Source organism: Urocampus carinirostris, chromosome 19 (genome assembly GCF_059441175.1).
Source record: "Urocampus carinirostris isolate Australia breed hairy pipefish chromosome 19, RoL_Ucar_1.0, whole genome shotgun sequence".
Lineage (NCBI taxonomy): Eukaryota > Metazoa > Chordata > Actinopteri > Syngnathiformes > Syngnathidae > Urocampus > Urocampus carinirostris.
In genome coordinates this window covers 27,121,707-27,149,238 of record NC_142367.1, presented here as the reverse complement: position 1 = coordinate 27,149,238, position 27,532 = coordinate 27,121,707, and the positions used below count along the sequence as shown (strand labels likewise).

The 27,532-nt window shown below is 41.5% G+C and overlaps 1 protein-coding gene across 1 annotated transcript; it reads left to right on the top strand.

Annotated features, from left to right (window-relative positions):
• Positions 1-232: 232 nt before the first annotated feature.
• On the top strand, positions 233-27,532 carry LOC148347880 (cadherin-related family member 1a-like). Its single transcript, XM_088323884.1, has 17 exons — positions 233-367; positions 5,689-5,745; positions 5,821-6,059; positions 9,281-9,376; positions 10,752-10,897; positions 10,963-11,013; positions 11,084-11,173; positions 13,438-13,524; positions 15,615-15,731; positions 17,395-17,538; positions 17,601-17,679; positions 17,746-17,846; positions 20,462-20,665; positions 21,914-22,066; positions 24,188-24,352; positions 24,424-24,491; positions 26,928-27,532. The coding sequence occupies exons 3-17, from the start codon at positions 5,996-5,998 to the stop codon at positions 27,247-27,249; spliced, it is 1,887 nt and encodes a 628-aa protein (XP_088180010.1). The 5' UTR covers positions 233-367; positions 5,689-5,745; positions 5,821-5,995; the 3' UTR covers positions 27,250-27,532.

Below are 27,532 nucleotides of genomic sequence, written 5' to 3'. Positions count from 1 at the left end.
AACACTGCCACTTAGTGGTGAACAAGGTGAACAGCATTGTTTTTGTAACTAGAGAACACATCGTTCCATTGCTACCATGTGAAAAAAATATTCTGTTTTGTTTCCCAAAGTTGAGTCATGCTTTATGAAATATTGAAGCAGTGAGAACCCAAAGACGCGACACACACACAGTGTGCAGTGTCACAAAAGGTTGACAAAGGCTTAGAGCGCACACTAATCCTCTTGTCCACCATCTGGTTGCTGAGCTCAAATGAAATCTCCCTCCCGGGCAGGGAAAACAAGCCAGGACTCCAAGCGGCGGATGAAAACCACTGGAACTGAATGTCGCAGCGATTCCCGACGGCCTGCTCGTGGATGATGATGCAAGGTTGGACATCAACTTCTGACAATTATGTCCACTATGCACTCATTGTGACCATTACTACCTCTACTTGTAAAGATTGAATCTTACTAAAGGACAAAAGGGAACAACAACATTTTGCACCAAAAACAGCTGAACAATACAATAATGCTAACCATGTGCCCAAAGCTTTGAAGTACCCACCCCTGTTCCATTGTTTTCCTTGCAGAGAAAACTTAATAACAATAAGGAAATGGAACTTTACCCCACAAAAGAAAATTGAAAACAAGGAAATGACATTTCAAACTTTTCAATCATGAATGAATGAAAACTTTATTCGAACATTAAAATAAAAAAACAGAACAGAGACAATAACTCGACAACAAAATAGTGTGACATAGTATGTTCGAAAAGGGCTAGTAAGAAGCAAATGCTTATATTCCCTAACCCCTTCATCTTCCTTATTAGATACACCGATGATATAACAACAATAGTAATAATATTAATAACAGTAATGATATAAGAATAGCAACAATAACACAAACTTAACCATAGTTCTAGACACTTCCCAATCTCTCGTATCACTCATACCCCATTTTCTTCATCTCTGTATTTAAATTTGAAGAAGTGAATAGTTGGACATTGTTTGATCTCGTCTTGTAAATAGTTCCAAAGTTTGACTCCACACACACATACTTTTCCTGGTAGTTTTCACCTTTGGGATTATGAATTCACGACAGCCCCTTAAGTTATAATTTCCCTCTTTCCGAATGAATCATTTATGGATGTTATCCGGCATTACGTTTTTGTTGACCTTAAAGATATCATATCGCTAGTGACTCATATAACATAAAATACGCAAAGAAAATCTTAATGTATTAATATTCTGTATATTTATACAAAATATGTAGTGTATTCATCCATTTTCTCTGCCGGATATCCTCAGTAGGGTCGCGGGGTCCCGGAGCCCATCCCAGTTATCTTTGGGCAGGGGACACCCTGAACTGGTAGCCACCCAGTCGAAGGGCACACTGAGACAGGCAACTCAATCGCTCATACATACCTAGGGACAATTCGGTTAGACTAATAAACCTGACATGCATGTTTTCGTACAGGGAGAACAGCAAACTCTGCACAGGTAGGCTGCGATAGCTGGAATTGAACCCTGGTCCGCCGCATTATGATGTAAATCCAGGACATTTCCATGGTCATTATCTAAATTGTTCGATTCATGAATAGCTTTTGAGGTAGCACAATGGCTTCTCAAAGTTGTGCAAGAATATTACCGTAAATTCCAGACTAAAGAGCGCACCTGAATATAAGCCGCACCCACCACATTTTGAGAGGAAAACCGATTTTGTACTTACACAAGCCCCACCTATATATAAGCCGCATGAGCCCACATTGAAAAAATGTAACACAAAATTAACCCAAACCCGACTTTAAGTCTCGCGATTGAAACTGAATGTCCTTCTTTAAAGTACACAGTCAAAAAATCCCATCCGGCAAAATGAAGGGAAAATGATACCGGTACTTAAGGTTTGATGCAGACCTGCAGAGTCCGGGTCCAGTTGAAAGTAATCCAAGGAAAAAAGTTCCAAAGGTAAGGGTGGGAAAAATATACATCCACTATTGTCCGCCGCGTCCACAAACATGTCTCACCTTTACTCCACTTCCCGTCAGCCCGCGTTTGTTGTGCCCCTTCTTTCTCATTCGCCCGTGCAAAACATATCAGAATAAGTGTCTCAAATAAATACATTACAAAAATATACAGTTGCAAATACATATTATACATGGGTTACACATATTTACAAAGAAAGACGGTACACCGAGAGAGTTTTCAAAGCTTTAATAATAATAGCATAACTTTCATCCCAAACGGTGCCTGTGACAGGGCAGTTAATGGTAGCAACACGCTCGCAACACAGTAAACAGGTCTGTTAAAAAAAACACACCGTCACCGTACTTGTAAAAATCACGTTAAACCGTCCTCATCTTCCTCCTTAGAACTGAAGCCATCAAAGTCGTCTTCCTCAGTGTCGAAAAGAAACTTAAGTTCCTAATATATCCTTGAAGTTGAACAGGTTCGATTTTAGATAGCTGAAGATAGCTTAGTTTTTTTTTTAATGGACAATCCTGATAGCGTTCTTCTATGATCAAACAAGTGATTTTATATTGTATTTCCCTAAATCTCTTCAATAACTTAAGGGGAAATGAATGAACCGTACATTATTTGAAGGTCTTGTCAAATATATGATTGCATCTACTCATTACTGCAATGTTATTTGCTCATTTGGAACGTATGCTATTTATACGGGGTCTCCAGCTAATATCATGGCTAAAAATCATTCCGGTAAACGTAAAACTTGTCAACGTCCTTTTTGGATTTCCCAAATACCATAACCTTTGTTTTTTAATACATCTTATTATAATTGGTAGTATTAGTACCTGAAAAAAAAAAAAGCTTGTAAAAATATAAGAAGAAAAATGTTGCAGTTTGGTCACTCTGAGTCTCCATAGTTTGTATTATTCCTTATACTTTTTAGCACTTGTTCTGGGTTTGCGCTACAGATTAGCAGTCAAATAATCCACTCTGTCTCATTCAAAATAATTAAATGATCTTCCCGCAGAACATTTTTCTCTCAACATATTTACTTCATAACAGTGTAAAATAATAAGTGCTGTTTCTACCCAATCCCGACTGATCCCGCGTTCTGATTGGCCGAGGTCAAAGAGCGTCAAAAGCTATTTTTATTCGGCGCCGGCAAGCTGTCGAGCCTTATTGACACCGACGGAACCCGTTAAAATTGTGCAGGGGTGTCAAAACTGCACGTGCAACCGATAAATGAAGAAACGCGTTCAATTGGACTTATATTTGACATTTTTTTCCGTCAGCGGGACTGGAATCGGTCCTAAAGTCAAAACCGGAAAGTTTTCCTTCTGAAGGCGGCAAGTAAGCCCTAGATGTCAGATCACTGTGAATAAGCATGATTGGAGAGCAGCCAACAGAGCAGCGTGAGGCTTAAAGGTCAATGCAGGGTCCTGACCACAACTGATGCCTTGGATAAAGGGACAGTGCTTAGTATTTGACCATGAAATGTTGCTGCATCGTGTGGTGCGTCTTGTAAGGTTTGAACATTTTCTAAACTGCAATCTGACTCCAGGTCCAAACCCTTACAGTTTGAGCACGTCCAGAAGCCGGAGAAGTTATTGAGGCGAGTATAGTCCACATATCAATTTATTTAGCCGAATCACATAGTTGAATAAATCGGGTCTCTGTCTGTGCCAATTACAATCGTGTGCAGGAGACGAGGGGGGCTTCCGGGTTGCCCCTTTTATGCCACATGGGATGGATTGTCCACACCCCAATCAAGCCTCTGGCTGATTGGTCCGCGCCGTGTTGATGCAATTTTAAGCATTGGGAGACGGGTGATAGGTCATCGCCCTTGCCCCGAGGCGAGGTGATTAAATCATTGTTATCTGCACAGACTGAAAACAAAGAAAACATTCCAAAGCACAGGCGTTTAAAAAGTTCCACTCAAGGCTGAGGTGACACAAAGGATACGTATTTTTGAGTATAAGTAGAATAAAACAGCGTATAAAATAGGATATAACTTCAGTCAGAAGACAATTACAGAGACCCCTTGCTACTTTACTCTTCAGTTTGCATTCTTGAATTGTATTATTTTGTCATTGATATCAACGTAGCGTGCATTGTGTTCTGAGCAGACAGCAAATGCTATCACCTGGGCAGGTCTGTGTGAGTGGTGTGCGTGACTGATAGGCTGGTGTATGCTGTCAGTCAAACAGCAGGGCGAGCATACGAGTCACTGAAACAAAACGAACTGCGGAGCATGGCGACTGCTTCTATTTTGTCGGCTCGTGACATTGATTCAATGGAACTCCGAGGAAGAGCGCAGAGAAATGGTAGGCACCAGCGGGTGCTCCGTGGATTGTTATCGGGTGCGGGAAACAGTGAATGCGGCATCAGGACATCAAGCAATAGTGAGGCTGCAGGTCTGGCATACTGCTACGGCTCAGCTAACGAGTCTCTTAAGCCACCCCTGCCGAGCCTGAATCGCACCAACGCTGGATCCATTTCCCATGAAATGAACGACATGGAAAAAAACCACCAGAGAAGGGAAACACAAACGGTGCGAAAGTAGTAGTTTCTAGTCAGAAATCGCCACATCCGGGACGGTTGTGTTTTAATCATCTCGAAGACCGGGCTCAAACCTAGGATACCCGATGCTAGCGTGCTCCTGGACGGCCGCTCTCTAAATCGCTTTCTTGCCCTCCAATTTTGTTTTATATTTGTATGATAATAATTCTGTGTTTTTGTTTTTTTTTTTCATTTGCAGATCTCTAGTTGTCATTTTGGTTGAAAACATTTAAGTTTTACGGAATGAAATTGTCAGCAAGCCTTCAAAAATGCTTTTCCCCTTTGAGAGAAACGGCGTACTGGAAATTCACTAAACGTACTCTTATTGATTACTCTTTCGTGCATTGTGCGATGCTACTTGCATTAATCAAGTTTAAAATGACTTAGGCTGTGTTTTGATGTAAATGTTTTGTATGAATTAAATTATTCAATATAGTCCAAGATATAGTAATGGATTCTCCTTTTTTTCTCTAATATCAAGCACATGCAAAAGACGGATTTAATTCCCAATTAAAGTGAATGGAGGAAGAACTTCAGGCAAATTATATGTTTATATGTTTTTTTAGCGCTTCTCTCAGAATTTTCTAGCCAGATATCAACACATTCGGGACGGTTGTGTTTTAATTATCTGGAAGACCTGGCTCAATCCTAGTATACCTGATGCTAGCGTGCTCCTGGCCGGCCGCTCTCTAAATTGCTTTCTTACACTGAAAGAAAGAAGCCCTGCAATTTTGTTTTATATTTGTATAATAGTTATTCCGATTCTAGCGTGCTCCTGGCCGGCTGCCCTCTAAATCGCTTTCTTACGCTGAAAGAAAAAAGCCCTACCTTTTTGTTTAATATTTGTATAATAGTTTTTCCAATTCTAGCGTGCTCCTGGCTGGCCGCTTTCTAAATTGCTTTCTTACGCTGAAAGAAAAAGCCCTACAATTTTGTTTAATATTTGTATAATAGTTTTTCCAATTCTAGCGTGCTCCTGGCCGGCCACTCTCTAAATCGCTTTCTTACACTGAAAGAAAGAAGCCCTACAATTTTGTTTTATATTTGTATAATAATAATTCTGTGTTTTTTGTTTTCATTTGTAGATCTCTAGTTGTCATTTTACCGAATGAAATTGTCCGCAGGGCTTCAAAAATGAGTCGAAATAGCAAAAAGTGACCGTCGTCGGCTTTTCCCCCTTTGACAGAAACGTCCGCCATGGAAGGAGTCAAGCCAGGGCCTCAAACGGCCCCCGGACCGTGAGGTGAAGACCCCTACTCTAAACACCGGAGAGCCTAGAAGAAGCCTCACCCGTTTTCTCCTCCCTCACTTTTGGAAGGTGCGAGGCGAAGGCGAGCAGCGCATCCAGGAGATGAAGGCGAAGGGAAGGGGATGAGTCATTGGATTAAGCGTCTCAGGAGCCTCGCAAGGACCGTCGCGGCGTTCGATTCCCGAAGCGGCCCCCCGAAAACAGCTCCCCACATGAGCCAGCCGGGCTCGGTCGCCCCACCAGGATGAAGAGAGAGAACGGGCAAAGGGGACTCCTCAGCTTTTTACTCTTCCTGCACTTCAGCTCGGGTAAGGTTTGTTTTCTTGGGATAAGGCTTCTTAGGCGCTTAATCCCTCCGGGGACGCCGCTCTCGGTGATTGAAATGAGGGCTGCGACAAAACATTTTTCCAATGCGCCGACTATTGAAACACTTAGATTGAACGTGAAGTTGGTTTATGTGTAATAAACAAGAGAAAACACCCTATGAAAAAAAAGCCCCAATTAAGCCCAGTGCTTGGTTGTCAATTTTGAGGGACAGGCAAATATATTACGAATCCAAATCTTTGTATGTCGTTATTTCCCATCTATTCATTTAGATCACAGGTGTCAAACAGGCGGCCCGCGGGCCAGATCAGGCCCGATAAGGGATTTAATTCGGCCCGCGAGACAACTCAGAGAAGCGCAAGAGAAAAACAAGCTGCGGGTTGAAATAGGTCCACTTGATGTTGCCAAAGAAAGGTGCCTCGGACAAAGACACTGTACTTGTATTTATTTCACTCTCTCTTTTCCACCCCTTTTCTCCCACTCTGTCTCTTTCACTCTCTGTGTCTCTCTTTTTCTCTTCCTTTGTTACTCTTTGTCTCTTTCTCTCTCTGTCTTTTTAACTTATTTTGCTCTAACTTCCTTTTTTCCTTTTCTTCCTACCCTTCGCGCTTTTTCTCTTTTCTCTTCTTCTGTCTTTCTATTTCTCTTTGGATTTCTTTCTTCCGCTCCCTTTCTTTCCCCCTCTCACGACCTCTCTTTTTATCTCTTTTGTTTCTCATGCTCTCTCCCGCTCTCTTTTTCTTTCTTCTTCCTGCCCTCTCTCCTTTTCCCTCCCTCTTCCTCTTATTTCTTTCTCTTGAATCTACTCGTCCGGCCCCTGACAGAATGTTTGTTCTATGGTGTGGCCCCCGAGTTCAAATGACTTTGACACCCCTGATTTACATATTTATCCATGCATTTCTAATGAAACAAAATGGTTGATTCTTGTATTGTAACGGGACTATTTTATTGGATATTTATGTATTCATCCACCTCATTTCAAATCATTAGTTTTCGAAGAAACCGATTCATTTTGTTATCTATCGAGTTATTCATTTCTTTAAATAGTTTGTTGTGATTTATCCATCCGTCCATCCATTATCTGCACCGCTTATCCTCAGTAGGGTCGCGGGGGTGCTGGAGCCCATTCCAGCTATCTTTTGTGCACCATGTGCCCAAAGCTGTTAAGTACCCACCCCTGTTCCATTTTTTTCCTTGCAGAGAAAACTTATAAAAATAAGGAAACGGAACCTTTTACCCCACAAAGGAAAATTGAAAACAAGGAAATGACATTTCAAACTTTTGAATAATATCGCTAGTGACTCATATAACATAAAAATACGCAACGAAAATCGTAATATATTAATATCTCCTACATTTATACAAAATATGTTGTGTATTCATCCACTTTTCTCTGCTGGATATCCTCATTAGGGTCGCAGGGTGCTGGAGCCCATCCCAACTATCTTCAGGCAGGGGACACAGGGACAGACAATTCATTCGCTCCTTCACACCTAGGGACAATTTGGACCGGCCAATTCACCTGACATGCTTGTTTTTAGAATGTGGGAGGAAACCGAAGTGCAAAACCCACGCAAGCACGGGGAGAACATGCAAACTCCACACACGAGGATCAGTCCCATGACCTCAGAACTGTGCCGCACACGCGCTAACCACTGCGCTGCGGTGCTGCCTCTTGTCATTCAGTTGTTCTGAATATGCATCACAATCGGCGCAAGGCTTCCTGATCATTGTCAAAAAAATCTCTAGGAAATGAAAACGTAAAAATAGAAAAAGACAAACGAGGAAGCCACATAAACCACAAAAGCAATAGAAAACAAAAGACATATTTAGAAAGGAGTGAGGAGAAGCATCGTTTCTTAGATCTTACCCCTTTACAAAAACAACTATAAATATATTTACATATATACACCGACATACATGCATATTGTCATTTACAATCCTACATGTATATCAACTCAATAACATATGTATACTTTCACATGGATAAATGTATATATGCATACACATACACTTTTAAATATACATACAAAAGTCATTTATGGCACAGAGTCTTTTTAAATGTCACAAAAGCAAAGTATTGTCATCACTGCTGTCAGCTCAGAACACAACGGACGTTACCTTGATATCAATGACAATAAAGACAATTCAAAATGTCGAAAACCAAAAAGCAAGTTTGCGTTTCAAAAAAAAATATGAAAGCCACAAGTGATGCAACCATATACTGTATTGATCCTCTTAATTTCAGAACTAAGTCGTCTTCCCCCAGTTATTTAGGATCTCGTACGAGTATTGTCGCACATCTCCGCCCTTCAATGCCGAGATCCGGCTCATTTTTGGAGAACGGCATGACGCTTTACACTGACCAAATGATGAAGGTGCTGTATCCAAGTCAGATCAGGAGATCAGGTCACCATAGAAGCTAGTACTGTTTCATGTTGGGGAGGAAACCCCCACCCCCAAAAATGGACCGGAAAGGATAAGGAACCGTGGAGGTGAGACACGTCTCACTCTGTTAGAAAAAAGGACTATAGTTGAGGAGATCATTTCTCCCTCGTGCCATGAGGCTCTTTAACTCCACCCGGGGAAGTAAAAGCCCACATGAAACCCCAACCCCACATTTGCATATTACCCTATATTATTACAGTATGTATTTTTCGTAACACTATTTAAATGCTCTTTATTAACACGCTATAATGGGTATTTTTGTATTCTATATCTTTTATTTTTAAATACAAGGACACTGCTGGAAGTGTGAATTTCCCTAAGTCTATTTATCTCTATCTCTATCTAGATCTTTATCTCTGTCTATATCTATCTATATCTCTATCAATATCTCTATATCTCTATCTATCCAGACATCTATCTAGACATCTATCTATCTAGACATCTATCTATCTAGACATCTATCTCTATATCTCTATCTCTATCTATCTCTATCTATCTTCCAACCACTACTATGATGAATTTTAATCGCCAATGCCGATTGGTTGTTGCAGCCCTAATCAAAATCAATTTTTTTTCTCGTATTTCGATCATTCAAAAAAAGCAGCTTTATTTCACAACGCTTATTCATGTTTATCCCACCAATGCTTTCGTCCCCTGCCTGTTTTTCCAGCAAGTAAGTTTAAATTCAACCGCAAATATGACGGGCTCTGCGTTTCTTACTCATTTTATACCCGTTTGTCTTTTTTTCCCCGTCAAGGACAATCGGACTACGCTCCATATTTCTACGACAACGGACGCGGCAGCACCAACGGGAATATGGATTTGTTCAGCATCTCCGAGGACACGCCGGTCGGTAGGTGCTCGGTTCTTTCTCCTCTTTTCAATTCTTTTCATGTGTAATCAGTATAGTTTAATATTAAGCTTTTGAATGAATATTTTTTTTTTATAAAGCATGTGTTAAAGCCCTAGTGTGTAATATTTGACCACAAGATGGCACCGTTGTCAAGTCAAAGTCAAAGTCAAGTCAAGTCAAATTTATTTCTGACGCCCTTAATCACAAAAATGTCTCAAAGGACTGTACAGGATTACAGTTACAAAATGACACAATGACCTGATCTTAAACCAGCATGCGGGCAAGGAAAACTCAAAAACCTCAGTGTGAGGAGAAAAGAGAAACCTTGAGAAAGGACCTCACATGTGGTAATCCCCCTTCCAGGATTGACCAGGTTGAATTACAATTAGCATTACTGTACACATAATAGTAAACATAAGGTAAGATGTTGAAAATGTTGTGTGATGTGAACGTAAGCCAGTGCCTGTGAGAAACGAGAGAGAGGGAAAAACAAGAGATAAAAAAATAGTGAGAAGAAGAGAGCAAAAAAAGATAAAAAGAGAAATAGAGAGGAGTGAGAGAATGTGAGAAACAAGAGATAGAGAAGGAGAGAGAGAATGTGAGAAACACAAGAGATAAAAAGAGAAATAGAGGGAACGAGAGAGAGAATGTGAGAAACAAAACAGATAAAAAGAGAAATAGAGAGGAGGGAGAGAGTGAGGAGAGAGAGAGAGAAAGAATGTGAGAAAAAAAGATAAAAAGAGAAATAGAGAGGAGAGAGAGTGAGAAACAAAAGAGACAAAAAGAGAAATAGAGAGAAGGAGGAAAAGAATGTGAGAAACACAAGAGATAAAAAGAGAAATAGAGAGAATGTGAGAAACAAGAGATAAAAAGAGAAATAGAGAGAAGGAGAGAGATAATGTGACAAACAAAAGAGATAAAAAGAGAAATAGTGAGGAGAGAGAGAATGTGACAAACAAAAGAGACAGGGAAATAGAGAGGAGAGAGCGAATCTGAGAAACAAGAGAGACTAAAAGACACAGAGAGTGAGAGAAATAGGGAGGAATAGAGAGAGAGAGAGAGAGAGGAATACAAGTACAGCGTCTTTGTGAGAGGCACCTGGCTTTGATAGCATCAACCTGCAGCTTGTATTTCTCTTGCGCTTCTCTGTGCGTCGTGTCGCAGGCCAGATTCAATCCCTTAGCGGGCCCGATCCGGCCCACCGGTTGCCTGTTTGACACCTCCGCTCCGAACGATTCAGGAACATCATTCAATTGACTTTGGCTACGTCTCGGCAGGGGATTATTGGCCAATTGTTCGGGGTTTAAGCTAATAAGGACCACCCCCCTCGAAAGGAATGCCGGATATGATCTTCTTCTCACCCATCTCCATCCAGGAACGCAGATCTACGTCCTCAACGGCACGGATCCCGAGGGCGACCCCATACGATACGGCCTGACGTTCCAAATGGGGTCCAAAGAGTATTTCAAGGTCGATCCCAAGTCGGGAAACGTCAGCCTCGTTCAGGAGTTGGACCGAGAGGTGAGCTCTTCGGCGACAGAGTCGTCTCTCGGGGACTTTGGCGACTCTCTGGCTTCTTTTTGCAGAAACAAGCGGAGATCTCGGCGTCGGTTAGCATCACGGACGGCCGTAATAAAGTGAGTGAGCGGGGGCGGGTGAGGAGACCCTCGACGAGTTTGCTCAATCGTCTCTCTGTTTTGTTTACAGGTGGTCGAAAACGTCAGAGTCTTCGTAACCGACGCCAACGACGAACCGCCAGAGTTTCAAAACGTGCCTTTTATCGTCCATGTCCCCGAGGTAGGGCTAGATTGAAACCAGGCATTTTGCTTAAGGGTCTTGGTGAACTAAATCAATATAGTTGATTTATAGTAGTATACCCAATTACTGGGGACCAGACACCTTCACGAAAGACTCCAACAGGCAAACTTACCTTGATACCGACTGAGAGTATAGGACTGTGACAAAATAACAACTGGAGATCTACAAATAATAAGCAGTTGAATGAATGATTTTTATCGTCATTAAACAAAATTGGAGGGTCTCTCCCTTCAGTGCAAAAAAAAAAGCAAAGGGTTAAACTTACCTCGAGATGACGTCATTACCGACTGAGAGTTTATGACTGTTACAAAATAACCATTCTAGCTCTACGAATCATAACGCACAAAACAAATTTCCAGTTGAATGTTTTTGATTGTCATCATACAAAAGTAAAGCAACTTTGAGAGCGGCCGGCGAGCAACATGCTAGAATCGAGTATCCTTGGAATGAGCCGGGTCTCCGCCATAATTAGAATACAACTGTTCCGAATGTAGCGGTTTCCAATGAGAAACTGATCAGCCCGTGCCGCTACTTTCGCACCATTTTTGTTTCCCTTCTTTGGTGATTTTCTTCTTGGTGAATCCTTCTCATGGGAAGTGTAGCAGTAAGCTAGACCTATAGCCTCACTGTTGCTTTTGTCCTGACACCGGTTCAGTCGTTTCCCGGACCTGATAACAATCCACAGAGCACCTACTGGTGCCCACCATTTCTTTGGGCTCTCCTGACTTTCTTTAGAGTCCCATTCAATCGATTAATTTATTTTAAACGTGCCAAGCTGCTAAAAGCTAGCAGTCCCCAGTTTTTTTTTCCGACGACATTGACTTGTGTGCACTCCCCCGCAGTTTGATTGACAGCAGACCCCAGCCTATCACAGTCACGCCCTTTCTTACCTGCCCCTGTGATAGCGTTTCGTTCGGAATGGGATTTAGAGAGCAGTGAGCTAGCTGTATGCTAGCATCGGTTAACCTCGAGTTGAGCCCAGGATTTCAATACAATCGTCCCAAACCTAGCAGTTTCCCACACGTTGTAGCTCCAGGTCATCCGTTTCATGGGTCATGAATCTGGCATTGGTGAGATTCAGGCTCGGGGTCCTATTCAATTTGTGCATTGGCTGTTCGACAGAAAGCTTCCACCAAATGTTTTCAGCTTTTTTGTTGGACGATTTGTCTGAAAGAGATTGAACATATTAGCATTCTTATCTCTTCATCTTTAAAGGGACAGTGTGTCATATTTAGTGCCTCCTAGTGGTACCAAAAACTTTCAATCGGTTCAAGAAAACAGAACGGATACTAGGCAAAAAAATATACGAAGTATCACACCAATATTCATTTTGATAAAAAAAAAAATCAGGTCCAGAAATTTATTTTGCCTAGTGGATTCCTTACCTCGTAGTCGACGCCGTGTTTGTCTGGCATCTTGCTGCTACGCTAAACTCTGTGGCACTGGTTTTGTTTGCACGTTACTTTAAAAAGTAATTAGTTATAGTTTCTTCCTCATTATTCAAAAAGAGTTAGTAATTGAATTACTGTATACAAGGGAAAGTCATTATTTCCGTTACTTCAAAAAGTTTTATGCCAAATCATTTGAAATTTTCTGAGCAGTATTACTCAGTTGAATAGAGAACAGGTATTTGAGTTAAAGAACCTTGTATTATTTATTGCGCCACGCAAACAGAAGAAGTATGACAAAAATAAACCGTAAACAATATAATAACTATCCGCAGTAAACGATATAAAGTGTGTCTAATACATGTAACTCTCACAACCTGTGACAACCGGTCAAGTAGACATATACTACTGTACTTCACAAGAAAAGTCCTCAGTAAAACAATTCAATCTATTCTTCCTTCTATATCCCAACATTTCTCACTGCATATTTGTTTTGTCAAACGACCTTCATCCATTCTTTCCATATGTCCAAACCATCTCAGAACATTTTCATCAACTCATATCACCGTCACACACACAGAGCCCTCCCTAACCTGCCCCTGTGTTAGCATTGGCTGTGTTGTCCGCTTCAGAACACAATGCACGATACATTGATATCAATGACAATAAAGACTATTTTATTCAAAATCCGTGTAGCGGTGAACCGGCGATAACCGAAGCAGCACAGGGTCTCTGCAGTCCCCACATCCCGATCAGCAGACCGAAGCAATTGAGCTTAAATGATTTCTTCTTCTGACAGAAACAAAAACAAAACAATAACAAAAGCATTCTTTGATGTCTTGTTCCGTTCCCCAGGATGTCCTGGCCGGAAGCAGCATTTACAGAATCCAGGCTCGGGATAAAGATATGGGTTCAGGAGGGAGCGTCTCCTACTCCCTGCAGGTAAAGCGTCGCTGTTATGACAATGATCCCCTGCTGGAGAGTCTTTGCGTTTAAGCCTCTTCAGTTGATATTAAATGTGACAAGGGATTTATTTTGAATTTCAACTGGTAGAAATCCAAAGCTGCTCTGTTTGACAGGGGCAGACGGGAGCAAAATAGGGAAGATCTTTTTTCTATGCACAATCCGTAAAACGACACAGGACTGTGGACAAGGCTAGGATGTACTTTGATTCCCGATACAGGGGCAGTATTATCGTTTGGTCTTTTTCTGTACTATACCAATAAGAAGACTTGGAACTGTGGACAAGGCTAGGTCGTAAGGGACTCTAGTGACCTTGGATTTACTCTGATTCCAGATACAGGGGAAGATCTTATTCTGTACGAAACCAATGAAAAGACTTGGAACTGTGGACAAGGCTAGGTCGTAAGGGACTCTAGTCACCTAGGATTTACTCCGATTCCAGATACAGGGGCAGTAGTACCGTTAGGTCTTTTTCTGTACAAAACCAATAAGAAGACTTGGAACTGTGGACAAGGCTAGGTCTTAAGGGACTCTAGTCACCTATGATGTACTCTGATTCCCGATACAGGAGCAGATATTTTTCTGTACGCAACCAATGAAAAGACTTAGAACTGTGGACAAGGCTAGGTCATAAGGGACTACTCACTTTAGTTGTAGTCAAGTCAAGTCAAGTCATTTTTATTTGTGACGCCCTAAATCACGAAGAGTCTCAAAGGGCTTCACAGATTGTTACACTATATTACACAAACTATTTTCAACCGACAAGAGGAGTAGGTTATTCGTATGCAATGGAGTAGAAGTGAGTTTTAAGTTTAGATTTAAACATTTCCACTGAGGTTGCAGATCGAATCTCAGGGGGAAGAGCATTCCACAGCACCGGTGCCCGGATGGAGAACGCTCTCGAACCAGCAGAAGACTTCTTTGCTCTCGGGATCATCAGAAGACCAGCACTCTCAGATCGTAGGCTTCGGCCCGGGACATAGTGGCAGATCAGATCTGAAAGATAAGAGGGAGCAAGTCCATGTATGATTTTGTACAATACTAAGAGAACTTTGAAGTCACATCTTTGGCTAACTGGGAGCCAATGCAGGTTAGCCAAAATCGGTGTTATGTGATCGTACTTTTTTGTCCTGGTTAAGAGCCTCGCTGCGGCATTTTGTACTAGCTGAAGAGACTTGATTCTGGACTTCGGGAGACCGGAGAGTAGTGCATTGCAGTAATCGAGACGGGAGGTAACAAATGCATGAATTAATTTACTTCCAATTCCAGAAACAGGGGTGACCACTACTGATATAAGCCACTAATCAATGTTCTATCCATCTAGATACAAGTCTCATTGTTCATTGTTCTAAGTCAAGGGTGGGCAAAACCGGTCTAAAACAGAAAGAGGATTTGAGCTAACTCGTCAAGGAACCCCCCCCCCCCCTGCTAACTCACTTTATTACGGCCGGCCGTGATGCTACCAACGCAGAGATCTCCGCTTGTTTCTGCAAAAAAAGAAGCCAGAAAGTCGCCAAAGTCCCTGAGAGACGTCACCAAAGCGCTGGCCTTTTGGTCCAACTCCTGAAAGAGGCTCACGTTTCCCGACCTGGGATCAACCCTGAAATACTCTTGAGAGTTACGGTTATAAATAGTGACAAATGTGTCCTCAACTACTAAGTTGACTTACCTTAGAACCCATGCAGACATCCTATTTACCTTTATCCACGTTGAGTTGGTGCCATACTGTGATTGGCTCCTCGTGTTCAAGGGCGGGGCTTAGCCATAGTTCAATCGGGCGAGGGAATAAAAACAAATTGACGGTTGTAGCGTGCGCGGGCGAAAAATGAATCCGATGGTCTGGAAACGTGCGACTTGAATGGATTAAATTTGAATTCTATTTGGAGCAAGGCGCGAGGAGATTAATACGGGTTTATCTTCCGGCAGGCCGGCAAGGGCGGTGCCCAGTGGTTTTAAAGCTATATATTTATAATCACTATCGCCCTCTGCCACGAGGCAAGGGAATTGCCTGCCTCGCTCTGCATCAACAGAATTCGAAGCAAAGCCAATTCAATCGTTTCTATCCGCAGCCCAAGACTTTGTCCAAGTTCACGATTGACGCCCACAGCGGGATTCTCAGAGTGAAAGCGGGGGAGGGGTTGGACTACGAGACCACGCCCACTCATTTTGCCACCGTCATCGCCAAGGTGAGAGATCCCGCTGTTCGAAAATAGCATTCTCCTGTGATTTCATTCAATCGATCATCTGAATTGAATGTAACGTACATCTCATCTCACCTAATCTGATCAATCTAAATTTCTTAAAAAATCTAAACTACTATTCTAATCTGAATCTACCAGGTAATCTGAATTGAATCTATTAAATCTAAATCAAATGTATTTTATCACGTTGTATTTCCTCATGCCATGAGGCTCTTTAATTCCACCCGGGGGTGTAAAAGCCCACATGAAACCCCACCACCACATTTGCATGTGACCCTATTTTTATGACAGTGTGTATTTTCTGTACCACTATTTAAATACTCTATAGCAAAACGTTATATTGGGTATTTCTGTATTCTATATCTTTTATTTTTTTATTTTATTTTCAAAACAAGGATACTGCTGGAAGTTTGAATTTCCCTACAGGGATGAATAAAGTATCCATCTACCTATCTATCTCTCTCTATATCTCTTTCTATATCTATCTCTATCTATATATCTCTCTCTATCTATATCTATCGATCTATATCTATATCTATCTCTTGAGCACACAGGTGGTAGAGGCACCATTTCTTGTGGTGTGTCTTAGGCAAGTTCCACCCAGTCTCGAACCGAGGACCCTTCGCGTGTTACGCAAAACATGCTACCCAATGCACAACGGAAAGATAAATCTATCTAAACTTCTAAATCTAATCTGTTTATCCATCTGATGTATATCAAATCCATCTCTCTAATCTAAATCGAAATGTATTCATAAATCTCGTTCGTGTCCGTGTGTGTGCGCATTCGTATGTGACTTATAAACTCCGAAATGGCCGAACCGATTTTTGTGAAAATTTGCACAGTGCTACTTTAGTCCTCCAAGAGTGTCTTTGGCAAGGTTTCATGTCAAGGAACCGCCGACAAAATCGATAAAATCTGCTTTCATGTACAAGCGGCATTAGAGCTGCATGGTGTCATGTGGCCCTTTGGCACACCCTAGTGGCGAATCTTCAACAAACCAACGACCTCACCCAAGTAGAATGCCCGGCACCTCCAAGCTATTATGCTAGAAAATTAGACCAATCATGTCTGGGGTCTTTTATCAGAACATTGAGCCTTGGGATACTCTTTCAGTGTAATTCGTCGAACAGCTGAGGAATTCATTTTGTCCTTTACTACCGCCATCTCTTTCTAATTGTCCAGTTCTACTAATTAATTGGCAAAATATACAGTATTAAAAACTGATAAATGGAAAAATATGAAGTATTTATCTCTTATATAAAGTATTTACATCTCAAATAAAAATTATACTCAACAGGATATTGCGCTTGAAGCCAGGATATTGCACTTAAAACGGGGAAATTGCACTTGAAACCTGGATATTGCACTTGAAACGGGGATACTGCACTTGAAACGGGGATACTGCACTTGAAACCTGGATATTGCACTTGGAACAGCTATATTTCACTTTGGCCTTGTGGGACCTGAACCATAAGCCAGATGGTAACAGATGGTAACAGTTCCAAAAGGTATTTTCTGGGGTGTCATGAGTCTTTCGGGAAGCGTTTAGCTCTGCTAAGCTAGCATGAGCTGTCAATATCCTCTAGGTGGGCAGGCAAGAGCCGCTGATCTTTCGGGCCGTGTTTATAACCCTTGTTTTCCTCAGGACGGCGGTGGAAAATATAAGGGCAAACAGCAGGTTTTGACGTCAACCGCCACCATAACCATCCATGTCCTGGACACCCAAGACACACCTCCGTCTTTTATAGGAACGCCTTATTTCGGTTACGTCTACGAAGTCTCAATCCCTGTAAGTCCCACGCCGACCCGGGATGAGACGTGTACCGGTTTCATTGGGTTTTCTTCACTCAGGGCTCGGAAATATTCACCGTTTCCGCCAGAGATGGCGATCGAGGCAATCCCAACCCCATTTATTATTCCATCGTGGACGGTAAGACGGTACAATAGCTAGAATGACGTAGTGTCCGGTCCCGATAACACAGAGTTTCTCTTACAGGGAGCGAAGGGGTCTTCGATATTAACAGCACGAGCGGTTGCATCACCTTGGAGACGCATCCGTCCCTGCTCAAAAGTGAACTCTATGAAATTAAAGTCAAGGTAATGTCTTTAGCTACCGTGCGTTTTCCAAGGACATAGTGGGTAATATTTAGGCCTTACGGTTCTGAGCTTCCGGGTTGTCCTCCCTATCTCGATATAGATAGATAGATAGATAAATACTTTATTTATCCCCGTAGGGAAACTCACACTTCCAGCAGTATCCTTGTGTTGATTATTAACAGATTAAAAGGATGGCCTCAGGGTGCTGTGTTGTCGTTTAGCAACAGCGGAGTGGATGAGGTCACACGCTAGGCCAAAAGTAGGACGTCCCTGCGGCCGATGGAAATCTTTGTGCCCAGGGTTACACTACCTCGTGTTTACCTAGATAGCGAGTCCGCCTCCTCAACGCTTCCCGCAGGCTTTTGTGTCTCTCTTTAACAGCGCTGAAGCCAGGTAGTTCTGGGTAGCTCCACGTTAGCGTCCGGGATGCTAGCCGTGAGCCAGGTTTCCGTAAAACATGTACATGTCCGCTTTGATGTTTTTCACCAGTACAGCCAGTTCCTCGGTCTTATTTGGTACCATGATTACGGACGGTACCGAAGGCTTATAACACCGCTAGCCGCTTAGCCTTCACCTTCGCTCCGGCTCTGCATCCACAATAGGGCCCCCTCATCACACCGGCACGAAAATTCTTCAGGGCAAGGAGTTGATTCCTCCAATAAACGCATTTTTGTGCGTTAAAACCCATAACCAGAGGATAGTTAAAGTATAGTTGTCAAACGGGACAAAAAACAGCGAAGATAGAAGCAGACACAAAAAGAGCGAAATAACACGGAGCTGCTGGAAAGGCTGCCGCTCGCCTTTGATGTATATAGTATTTAATCTCCGTTTTTCTCATTTGCTCCATGAATTTGGTTTAAAAATACAAGGACCCCCGGGTTTTAGCGGCGAATGGGGACCAGAACCACCCGCCAAAAGTGAAACTCTGCAAAGTAGCGTCGCAGTGTCATAAAAGCTCCCCAAAAGGGTTAGACTTACTCCGAGTTGACGTCATTACCGACTGAGAGTATACGACTGCAACAAAATAACAATTATAGATCTACAAATCATAACACATCATTGCAGTTGAATGTTTTTATTGTCAGTTTACAAAACTAAAACCAAATTGGAGGGCTTCTCTTTGCAGTGTAAGAGAGCAACTTGGAGAGCAGCCAGCTAGCCGCGCGCTAGCATCAGGTATCCTCGTCGTGAGCCAGATCTCTACGACGATTATATTAAAACCATCCCGAATGTTGTTGTTAATCAAGGTCATTGTTGGCGAGATACAGGGTCCGCGGTGGCTTTGAAAAGTTGTTAGCCTAGCCGTTAGCATTAGGCCAGACCCCAGCCCCGCTCTTGCCTTTTCCCAGGCGCTGCCTGAGTCGCTTCTGGAACCTAATAATAAGCCCAAAAAGTCCCCGCTGGTGATCACAATTTCGTTCCCTCTTTTGACTTAAGAGTCCAAATTCAATTCATTCATTTCTTTTCAATGTAACCGGCCGCTAAAAGCTAGCGGTAGCTATCTATCTATAGCTATGCTTCCTATATCTTGTTCATACCAGCCTATCAGACTCGTGCACACACCCAAAGTCCCCTCACTAATCTGTCCAACAGAACACAATGCATGATACAATGATATCAATGACAATAACTTTAAAAACAATTCAATTCTAAACCTGCAAAAATAGTAAACCAGCAATAGCCGAAGCACAAAGTAACGAGGGGTCTCTGTACTCAAATGTACCCTTTCTCTCGCCCAAGTAAGCTCTAACTCACTGGTTATCAACTTGTTTGACTTAAGGGTCATTCCACACCAATAAAATGATGCGACCCGAATCGAGAAAAAAATTATCGAATGAAAGGGTTATGCAATTTAAAGCGAAGATGGACAAATATAATCATCTTTTTTTAACAAAACAAGATGACCAGCAAAACCAAAAGAACTTCATGTACCGTATATACTCACATGTAAGCCTCCGTCGCTTGTGAGCAAACCCCTAGAACTGCTTGCAATGCTAATATAAATTCAGAATAATAATAAACCTAAACATCAATAATTATGTAGTTAATATACTGGTAAAAAGCTCAAAAGATCGCATTTTTAAACTACTGTACCTTCTAGCCTCAGTTCACCTGCAGACACTTGTTTCCTTCTTCAGCTTGATAGTTTTATTCACTCTTTTCCAAGTTTCCTTTCTCTCATCACTAATTTTCTTGGGACCCAGTAAAGGGCAATAAAACCAACACAATCACAATATAATGAGATGTGGTCCCTCTTAAAGCCATCGATTGAACAGGTAGAAGAGATCATGCAGGGCATTTTCGCCATCTACTGTTAAGAAGTAGAATCGCGAGCTTTTGGAAACTAGCCTGTGATCAACCCTTGGGTCCCGGGACACTGTTCCAACTGACCTGCTAAAGCAGATATAATTAGTGTTGTAGAGTGAACGTGGTTTACCTAAAGTATAGGTCCTATACAATAGTGGTCTGCATCCAAAACCTTAGTCCGAGGGTTCTCCGTCTAAGAAGTTTCCACGAATAAATTGCGCCTACGAGCTTTCAGGCCATCACAATAAACACTTGGGGAAACGTGTCATACGGCTTCTCGCATGAACTTGTTGAACGTTCCCCGCCAGGCCTCTGAGGTGGGAGCTGACGATCTCCTGCAGGACTACGACATCGCTGTGGTAATGGTGCGAGTGGTGGACCTCAACAACCACCCGCCCACTTTTTACGGCGAGAACGGTCCGCAAAACCAGTTCCAGGTCACCATGTACGAGCATCCCCCGTCGGGCGAGATCCTACGAGGGTTCAAGATCACCGTCAACGATTCCGATCAGGTACGTTCGCTCCGACACAAAATAGACCGGCTTCGTTCCGTAGTCCAGTCCGATACAGCGGTACCCGGTTTTACGAAGGACCCGTCTTACAGATGTTTCGGTATCAGAAGGTCAGGTCCTGCTAAAATCCTCTTTTGGAGCAGACCTTGTATCCGCCTCGCCCCAGAAATATACACAAAGAGCAGCGTTCTCATTCGTCTAAGAGACGATCAGCTTTCTTATACCCTCCAGAGCAAAAAACATCACGTCAGAAATATCACATGTTGTTTTTCCCCAAAGTTGGTGCGTCCTCCTCCGACGACGTGTTGTTTTTCTCAAAATACATGCTTCCAGGTATTGACAGTGTTTTTGCAATGTTTCTCATTAAAAGTCGCCGTGACCCAGCCAAGTTTCTGACTACTTTTTCCAAACTAACCCGAATGTTATTACTTCGCTGATATTTAAACTTGGGAGAAACAAGCCTGGAATTTCTTCGGAACGGATTCATCCATTTTCAATTCGTTTTAATGGGGACACGTGTTTCAATTTACAACGTCATTACCGGAACCAATTAAATTCGTAAGTAGAGGTAGGAATGTACTTGTTTGCCCCCTTATACTTGGTGAATGTGCTCAACAGTCATGTGGGGATATAGAAAGCAGTATATAAACACATTTTATTGTCTTGGATTTTAAATCAAGTTTATGCGCGGCTCCTTTAAAATAAATGGAAATAAGTCCATGTCGCAAGGAAAACAAATAAAAGCTAGCTGGATCGGCACTTAGCTTGATAATTTCTATCGCTTCTTTTATTTGGACCTGTGTAGCTCAAGAGGTAAATAGGTCGTCTCGGGAGCAAGGTTCGAATCCCGGCTCCTCCGAGTTAAATGAGCAAGTATCTTTGGGCAAGACACCGAACCCCTCATGCCCCCGATAGCGTGGCTGACTCTGGAGGTCTTCAGTGACTGATTTAAAGCTATACCAATAATCACTATCGCCCTCTGCCATGAGGCAAGGGTATTGCCCGCCTCACTCTGCATCGACAGACACATTATGAATTGTATTTATGATATTCATGATGTCATGTGAAAATATTGGGAATTTGGAAAAAGAAAATCCAAAAATTGTGAAATGAAACACTGATGAACCCTTTCACATATTTCCGCGGTGACGGGTGAGGCACCGTCTCCCCCTGCCTCACCCGCCATCGCATATGCCGATATAATACGATACAGAATTATGTTCATTGGATTCATTTTTTCTTTCCAAGGGAGCCAACGCCAAATTCAAACTAAGGCTGGTGGGCCCCAGCCGGGTCCTCCGAGTGGTCCCGCAGACGGTCCTGAACGAAGCCCAGGTGACCATCATTGTGGAGGACGCGTCCGGCATCGACTACGAAAAGGGACCCACGCTATCATTTAAGGTCAGGACTGAAATTTGATCTTTCTTTCCCCTCCTTTTGATTCTTTGGTGGAGGCAAAGGAACCATTACTTTCTAGGAATCGCTTTTTATTTGACTTGACTTACTTTAAATTTGTAACATTTAAACAGGTGACGATAAAAAGTAGTGTGTAACTCGCATAATAAGTATGCTGCGTTTCACTATTGTTTATTCTTCCTCATCCGCCTCAACCACCTTTTATGCGCCTCTTTGCTTCTTTAGGAACAGGGTTTGTACACATTTATCATGACCAAATACTTTCAAAGCTAATTTTCCAGTATCAATTAAAGAAAATACAAATCATGCGCGAATCATTTAACTCGGGGAGGCCGGGAATTGAACTTGTGACCTGCCGTTCCCTCTCGTCCTGAGCTGTGTTCAGATTTTTGTTGACACTTAGGCAAAAAAAAAATATAGATATTAAATTCCTGTTTTAAGCACTTCAATTGATATTTAGGTTTGAAGTATTAATGAAGTTGAATTTTGTTTTAGTATTTATGTTGTTGTTTTATTTGTAGCATTATTGCAGTCGTTTTTTGGTAGTATTTCTTGGTATTTTTTATAGTATTTTTGGAGTATCAGAGTCATTTTATGATTTTAGAATTTTTATAGTTCCACTGAAGTATTTTTGTAGTATTTCTGCAGGTTTTTTCATAGTATTTATACAGTAGTTTTTTTTCTTAGTATTTTATATAATTTTTGTTGTATTTTAATAGAACTACGTTAAATACCTGTAGTATTTTTTGAGTTTTAGAGTAATTTTATGAATTTTGTATAGTACAGTGGTTTTATGATTTTATTACTTTTGTAGTATTAAAGTCGTTATATGTAGTATTTTTGTAGTGGTATTTTCTTATTATTCTTGTAGTATTTTGATAGAATTTTTGGTGGATACCTGTTTTCTAGTATTACCATAGTTTTATGATTTTAGAATTTTTGTAGTATTTCTGCAGGTTTTTTTTTTCATAGTTTTTCTGTAGTAGTTTATTTCTTAGTATTTTATAGAATTATCGTTGTATTTCAATAGTAGAATGTATGTAGTATTTTTGGAGTTTTAGAGTAACTTTATGAAATTTGTATAGTACAGTGGTTTCGTGATTTTGGTATTTTTGTAGTATTACTGTCGTTTTGTGTAGTATTTTTGTAGTATTACTTTCTTAGTATTTTTGTTGTATTTCGATAGTAGAATTTTGGTTGTATACCTGTAGTATGTTACTTTATTATTTAAGTATTTTCTAATATTACAGTAGTTTCATGATTTTAGTATTTTATAGTATTTTAGTTGTATTTAATTCTACTATTGATGTTATTGCCTGTAGTATTTTTTGAGGTTAAGTCATTTTATGAAATTTGTATGGTACAGTAGTTTCATGATTTTGGTCTTTTTGCTGTATTACTGTCGTTTGATGTCATATTTCCGTCGTAGTATTTTCTTAGTATTCTTATAGTTTTTCAATAGTAGAATTTTTGTTGTATACCTGTAATGTAATTATTTGAGTATTTTGTAGTATTACAGTAGGTTTATGATTTTTAGTATTTTTAGCGTACCACTATAGTATTTTTGTAGTATTTCTGCAGAGTTCATTTCATAGTATTTTAGTTGTATTTCAATAGTAGAATTGGTTGTATTCCTGTAGTATTTTTTGAGTTTGAGTCATTTTATGAATTTTGTGTAATACGTCGGTTTTATGATTTTGTTATTTTTGTTGTATTACTGTCGTTTAATGTAGTATTTCCGTAGTAGTATTTTCTTAGTATTCTTGTATTTTGATAGTAGAATTTTTGTTGTATTTCTGAAATATGTAATTCTATTATTTGAGTATTTTCTAGTATTACAGTAGATTCATAATTTTGGTATTTTTTTAGTGTTACTATCGTTTTATGTAGTATTTCCGTAGTAGTATTTTCTTAACATTCTTGTAGTATTTCAATAATAGAAATGTATTTGTATACCTGTTATTATTTGAGTATTTTCTAGTATTACAGTAGTTTCATGATTGCAGTATTACCGTAGTACTATTTTATCTTCGACTCGAGCATTTTAGAGGATTTCGAGCACCCGTACGAACCTCGAAAGCGGGTGTGGATTTTGTGACTCAACAGTTATTAGCGGTGGAGCTGGACACCCCCGAGCGCTTCAGCGCAACGGCGGACATCGTGATTAACCTCCTGGACAGCAACGACAATACTCCCAAATTCGCCTCCGAGTATTTCATCGCCAGAGTGGCCGAAAACTCGGCGGGGGGGACCAGCGTTGCCACGGTGACGGTGAGTATGTTTTGCAACGCCTACGTTTGGAAAACCGGAAAACCCTTTCCGGTCCCGCTTCTTCCCGCCAGGCCGACGATCCGGATTCGGGACCCTGGGGGGAAGTCGAGTACAGCATCTATGGATCCGGATCGGATTTGTAAGTCCACATCTTGTTACTTGCGCTTAAATTTTAGCGAGGGCAAAGGCTTTAGAATCGCTTTACTTCAAATGAGTTACATTTGAACTGGTTCAAGTAATAAACAGGAGCGTTTAACTCCGAAAGGAAATAGGGATACCGCTCGAAAAGCACTGCGCTTCGCTCGTTTATTCTTCCTCATCCTCGTCAACCACCTCTCATGCATTTCTTTGCTTTTTCAGTAGGAATAGGGTCCGTATACCTTTTTTCATGCACTTTGAAGTACTCCAGGTGTATTTCTCTTTGTTCTACTCTTTCTAGTCTCGCTTTTTCTTCTTTTCTCTTTCCCTATTTTCTCTCTCTCTCTCCTTTTCTTTATCTTGCTCTCTTTCTTTCTCTTGACTCTTGCTATTGATCTCTCTCTGTCTTTATTTTTCTTTCTTCCCCCTAGTTTTCTCTCATACTTTTTTCGTCCTGCTTTACACTTTTTTTCCTCTCTTTACTCTTGCTATTGATCTCTATCTCTTTATTTTTCTTCCCCCCTTGTTTACTCTATCATTCTTTTCTCTTTCCCTCTCTCTTCACTCTTGCTATGGATCTCTGTTTTCTTCCCCCCCTCTTTCTCTTTAATCGACTGGTCCGACCCCTCGAGCTAAAACGAGTTTGACACTCCCGATCCAACCTTCATCGTGAACCGGCTTTGCCGAGCGAGGGGAAAAAGGGGACTATACGGACGGGACTGGAACGTCCTCCCCTCGCTTGCACCCTGAACGCACCACTCCCCCCCGGTCCACAGTGAGCTTTATTGGGCCGCTCCGCAAGAGGCCTGGCCCTAAGATGGCTGTAAGTTTCCAGCTCATCTGTTAATTGGATCGGAGGGTTCAAAATAGACATCCGCGGGGTGGAATCGGGGGGCTTCTTGCGACGGAAGAGCCAATTAAAATGCAGCGTGACAGCTGGAGCCCGAAACGGGTTTGCACCTCCGCAGGCGCCGACTTTATTGTGTGAAAGTTTGCGAGTCGCTTGTCAGCAAGACGGGGGTGTCGGATCAGGACCCACAAAGAGAAGAGCCGGTTGGTTATTCCAACACTGCTCATCAGTCAGTATTAAGCCCCTGGGAATGATTTTAGAGCAGGGGTGTCAGTCATTTTAACAAACATTCTGTCGAGGGCCGGACTAGTAGATTAAAGCGAAAGAAAAAGAGGGCGGGGCAAAGAAAGAGAGCATGAGAAACAAAGATAAAAAGAGAAGTCGTGAGAGATGGGGAAAGAAATAAATCCAAAGAGAAATTGAAAGACAGAAGTAGAGAAAAGAGAAAAGAAAGCGTGAAGGGTAGGAAGAGAGTGACAGAGACAGAGAAAAAAAGGGTGGGAGAAAGAGAGCAAAAGAAAGAACAAAATATAAGTAGAGTGTCTTTGTTGGAGGCACCTTTCTTTGGCAACATCAAGTTGATATATTTCAACCTGCAGCTTGTTTTTCTCCTGCGCTTCTCTGAGCGTTGTCTCGTGGGCCGGATTGATAAGGCAGGGGCAGATTTGATCAGATCTTTGTCTACACATCAATTATTTTGGACAGACAGTTGTTGGGCGTCGTCCCAAAAAATACACAGAGAGGAGATATGACAAAAAGGGAACGCGCTTTATTGTATTCGGGACAAAGTTCCAGATGTTCAACATTGGTCTTTATAGTGTTCTCAAATAAAGTTAAGATATCTGGTGAAGGTCGTCCTCCCCGGCTCCTCAGCATATCGGCTTGTGACCTCCTGCAACAACGTCATCCCACGACCTTCGCCAGATGCCTACATACTTGTCATTAGTTATTATCCACATTTCACAACAGGAGCCCTCACTTCCTAGTTTTGCTTCTTGCATCCAGTGAGTGAGAGTGTGTAGGCAACCCACGAGTAGGCACAGTGAAGCAGTGTGGTGAAAATAAGCGAATCTAACGGCAGAAGCTTCGACAGATCTTTAAAAATGGTCATTGCCAGGTCGTTTTTGTACGTATTTATTTTTGTTGTTGTAATTATGTACATTTTAGTGCGTGTTTACTGTATGTATTCAAATAGGTTGGTGTGCATGTTTTTGTACATGCTGATTGTTATTTTATGATATTGTTTACTGTTTAATTTTGTGGCACTTCAAGTGTAAGATAAACCTCTTGCTGGTGCAACAAATATGACAAGGTCCTATAACACAACTACCGATCTGTTCCTTTCTATTTAACCAACGGAAATAGTTTCCGACTCCGTTAATTTTTGGAAGAAGTGGTGAGTATTCAAAACGAATGACTATTTGAAAGTAACATGCCTAACACTGCCTTTTCTTATGTAAAGCTACAGAATCACAATTTTCTGTAGGCCTTCAAAAAAGGAGTCAAAATGGCTAAAATTGTTTCATTTAAAAGAGAAACGTTTGCCATCAGATGTGTTAAAAGAACTCACTGCGCTCGGGTCCTCAGGTTTTCCATCCACCCGTCGACGGGAGTGATTTCCACGCAGCCGTGGACGACGTTGGACGCCGAAGTTCGCTCCAAGTTCAATTTCTACGTGAAGGCGCAGGACTCGGAAGGAAAGTACAACATTGCCGAAGTTTTTGTCACAGTGCTCGACATGAACGACCACTCGCCCGAATTCGACGTCCCGCTTTTGGAGAAAACGATGATCATCGGGACGCCCATCAAAGTGGAGGTGAGGGGTGTGTTTACAAAGGGGGACAACGATCGCTATTTTGTTATTTCTCCCACTTTGAAAGCATGGTGGGCTCTAAAATTTTCAGCTTAGGTGCATGTCCACCGTGAGGGAGATAAACTAAAAAGAAAAATCACAATGCATGATTTTTAATGATTTATTTGTGTGATACAGCTGCAGATAAGTATTCGAACACCGCCGCATCATCTGGAATTCTGACCCTGAAAAACCTGTTAGTTCAAGCGCTTGAGTTTGTAAGTCATTAAAGAGACAGTGTTTAAGATTGAGTGCCCCCTAGTTGAACAAATATTTTGATTAAGTGAAAAAAAAACTTGATTTGAATTATAGGCAAAAATACATAAACTATCTTGATGGG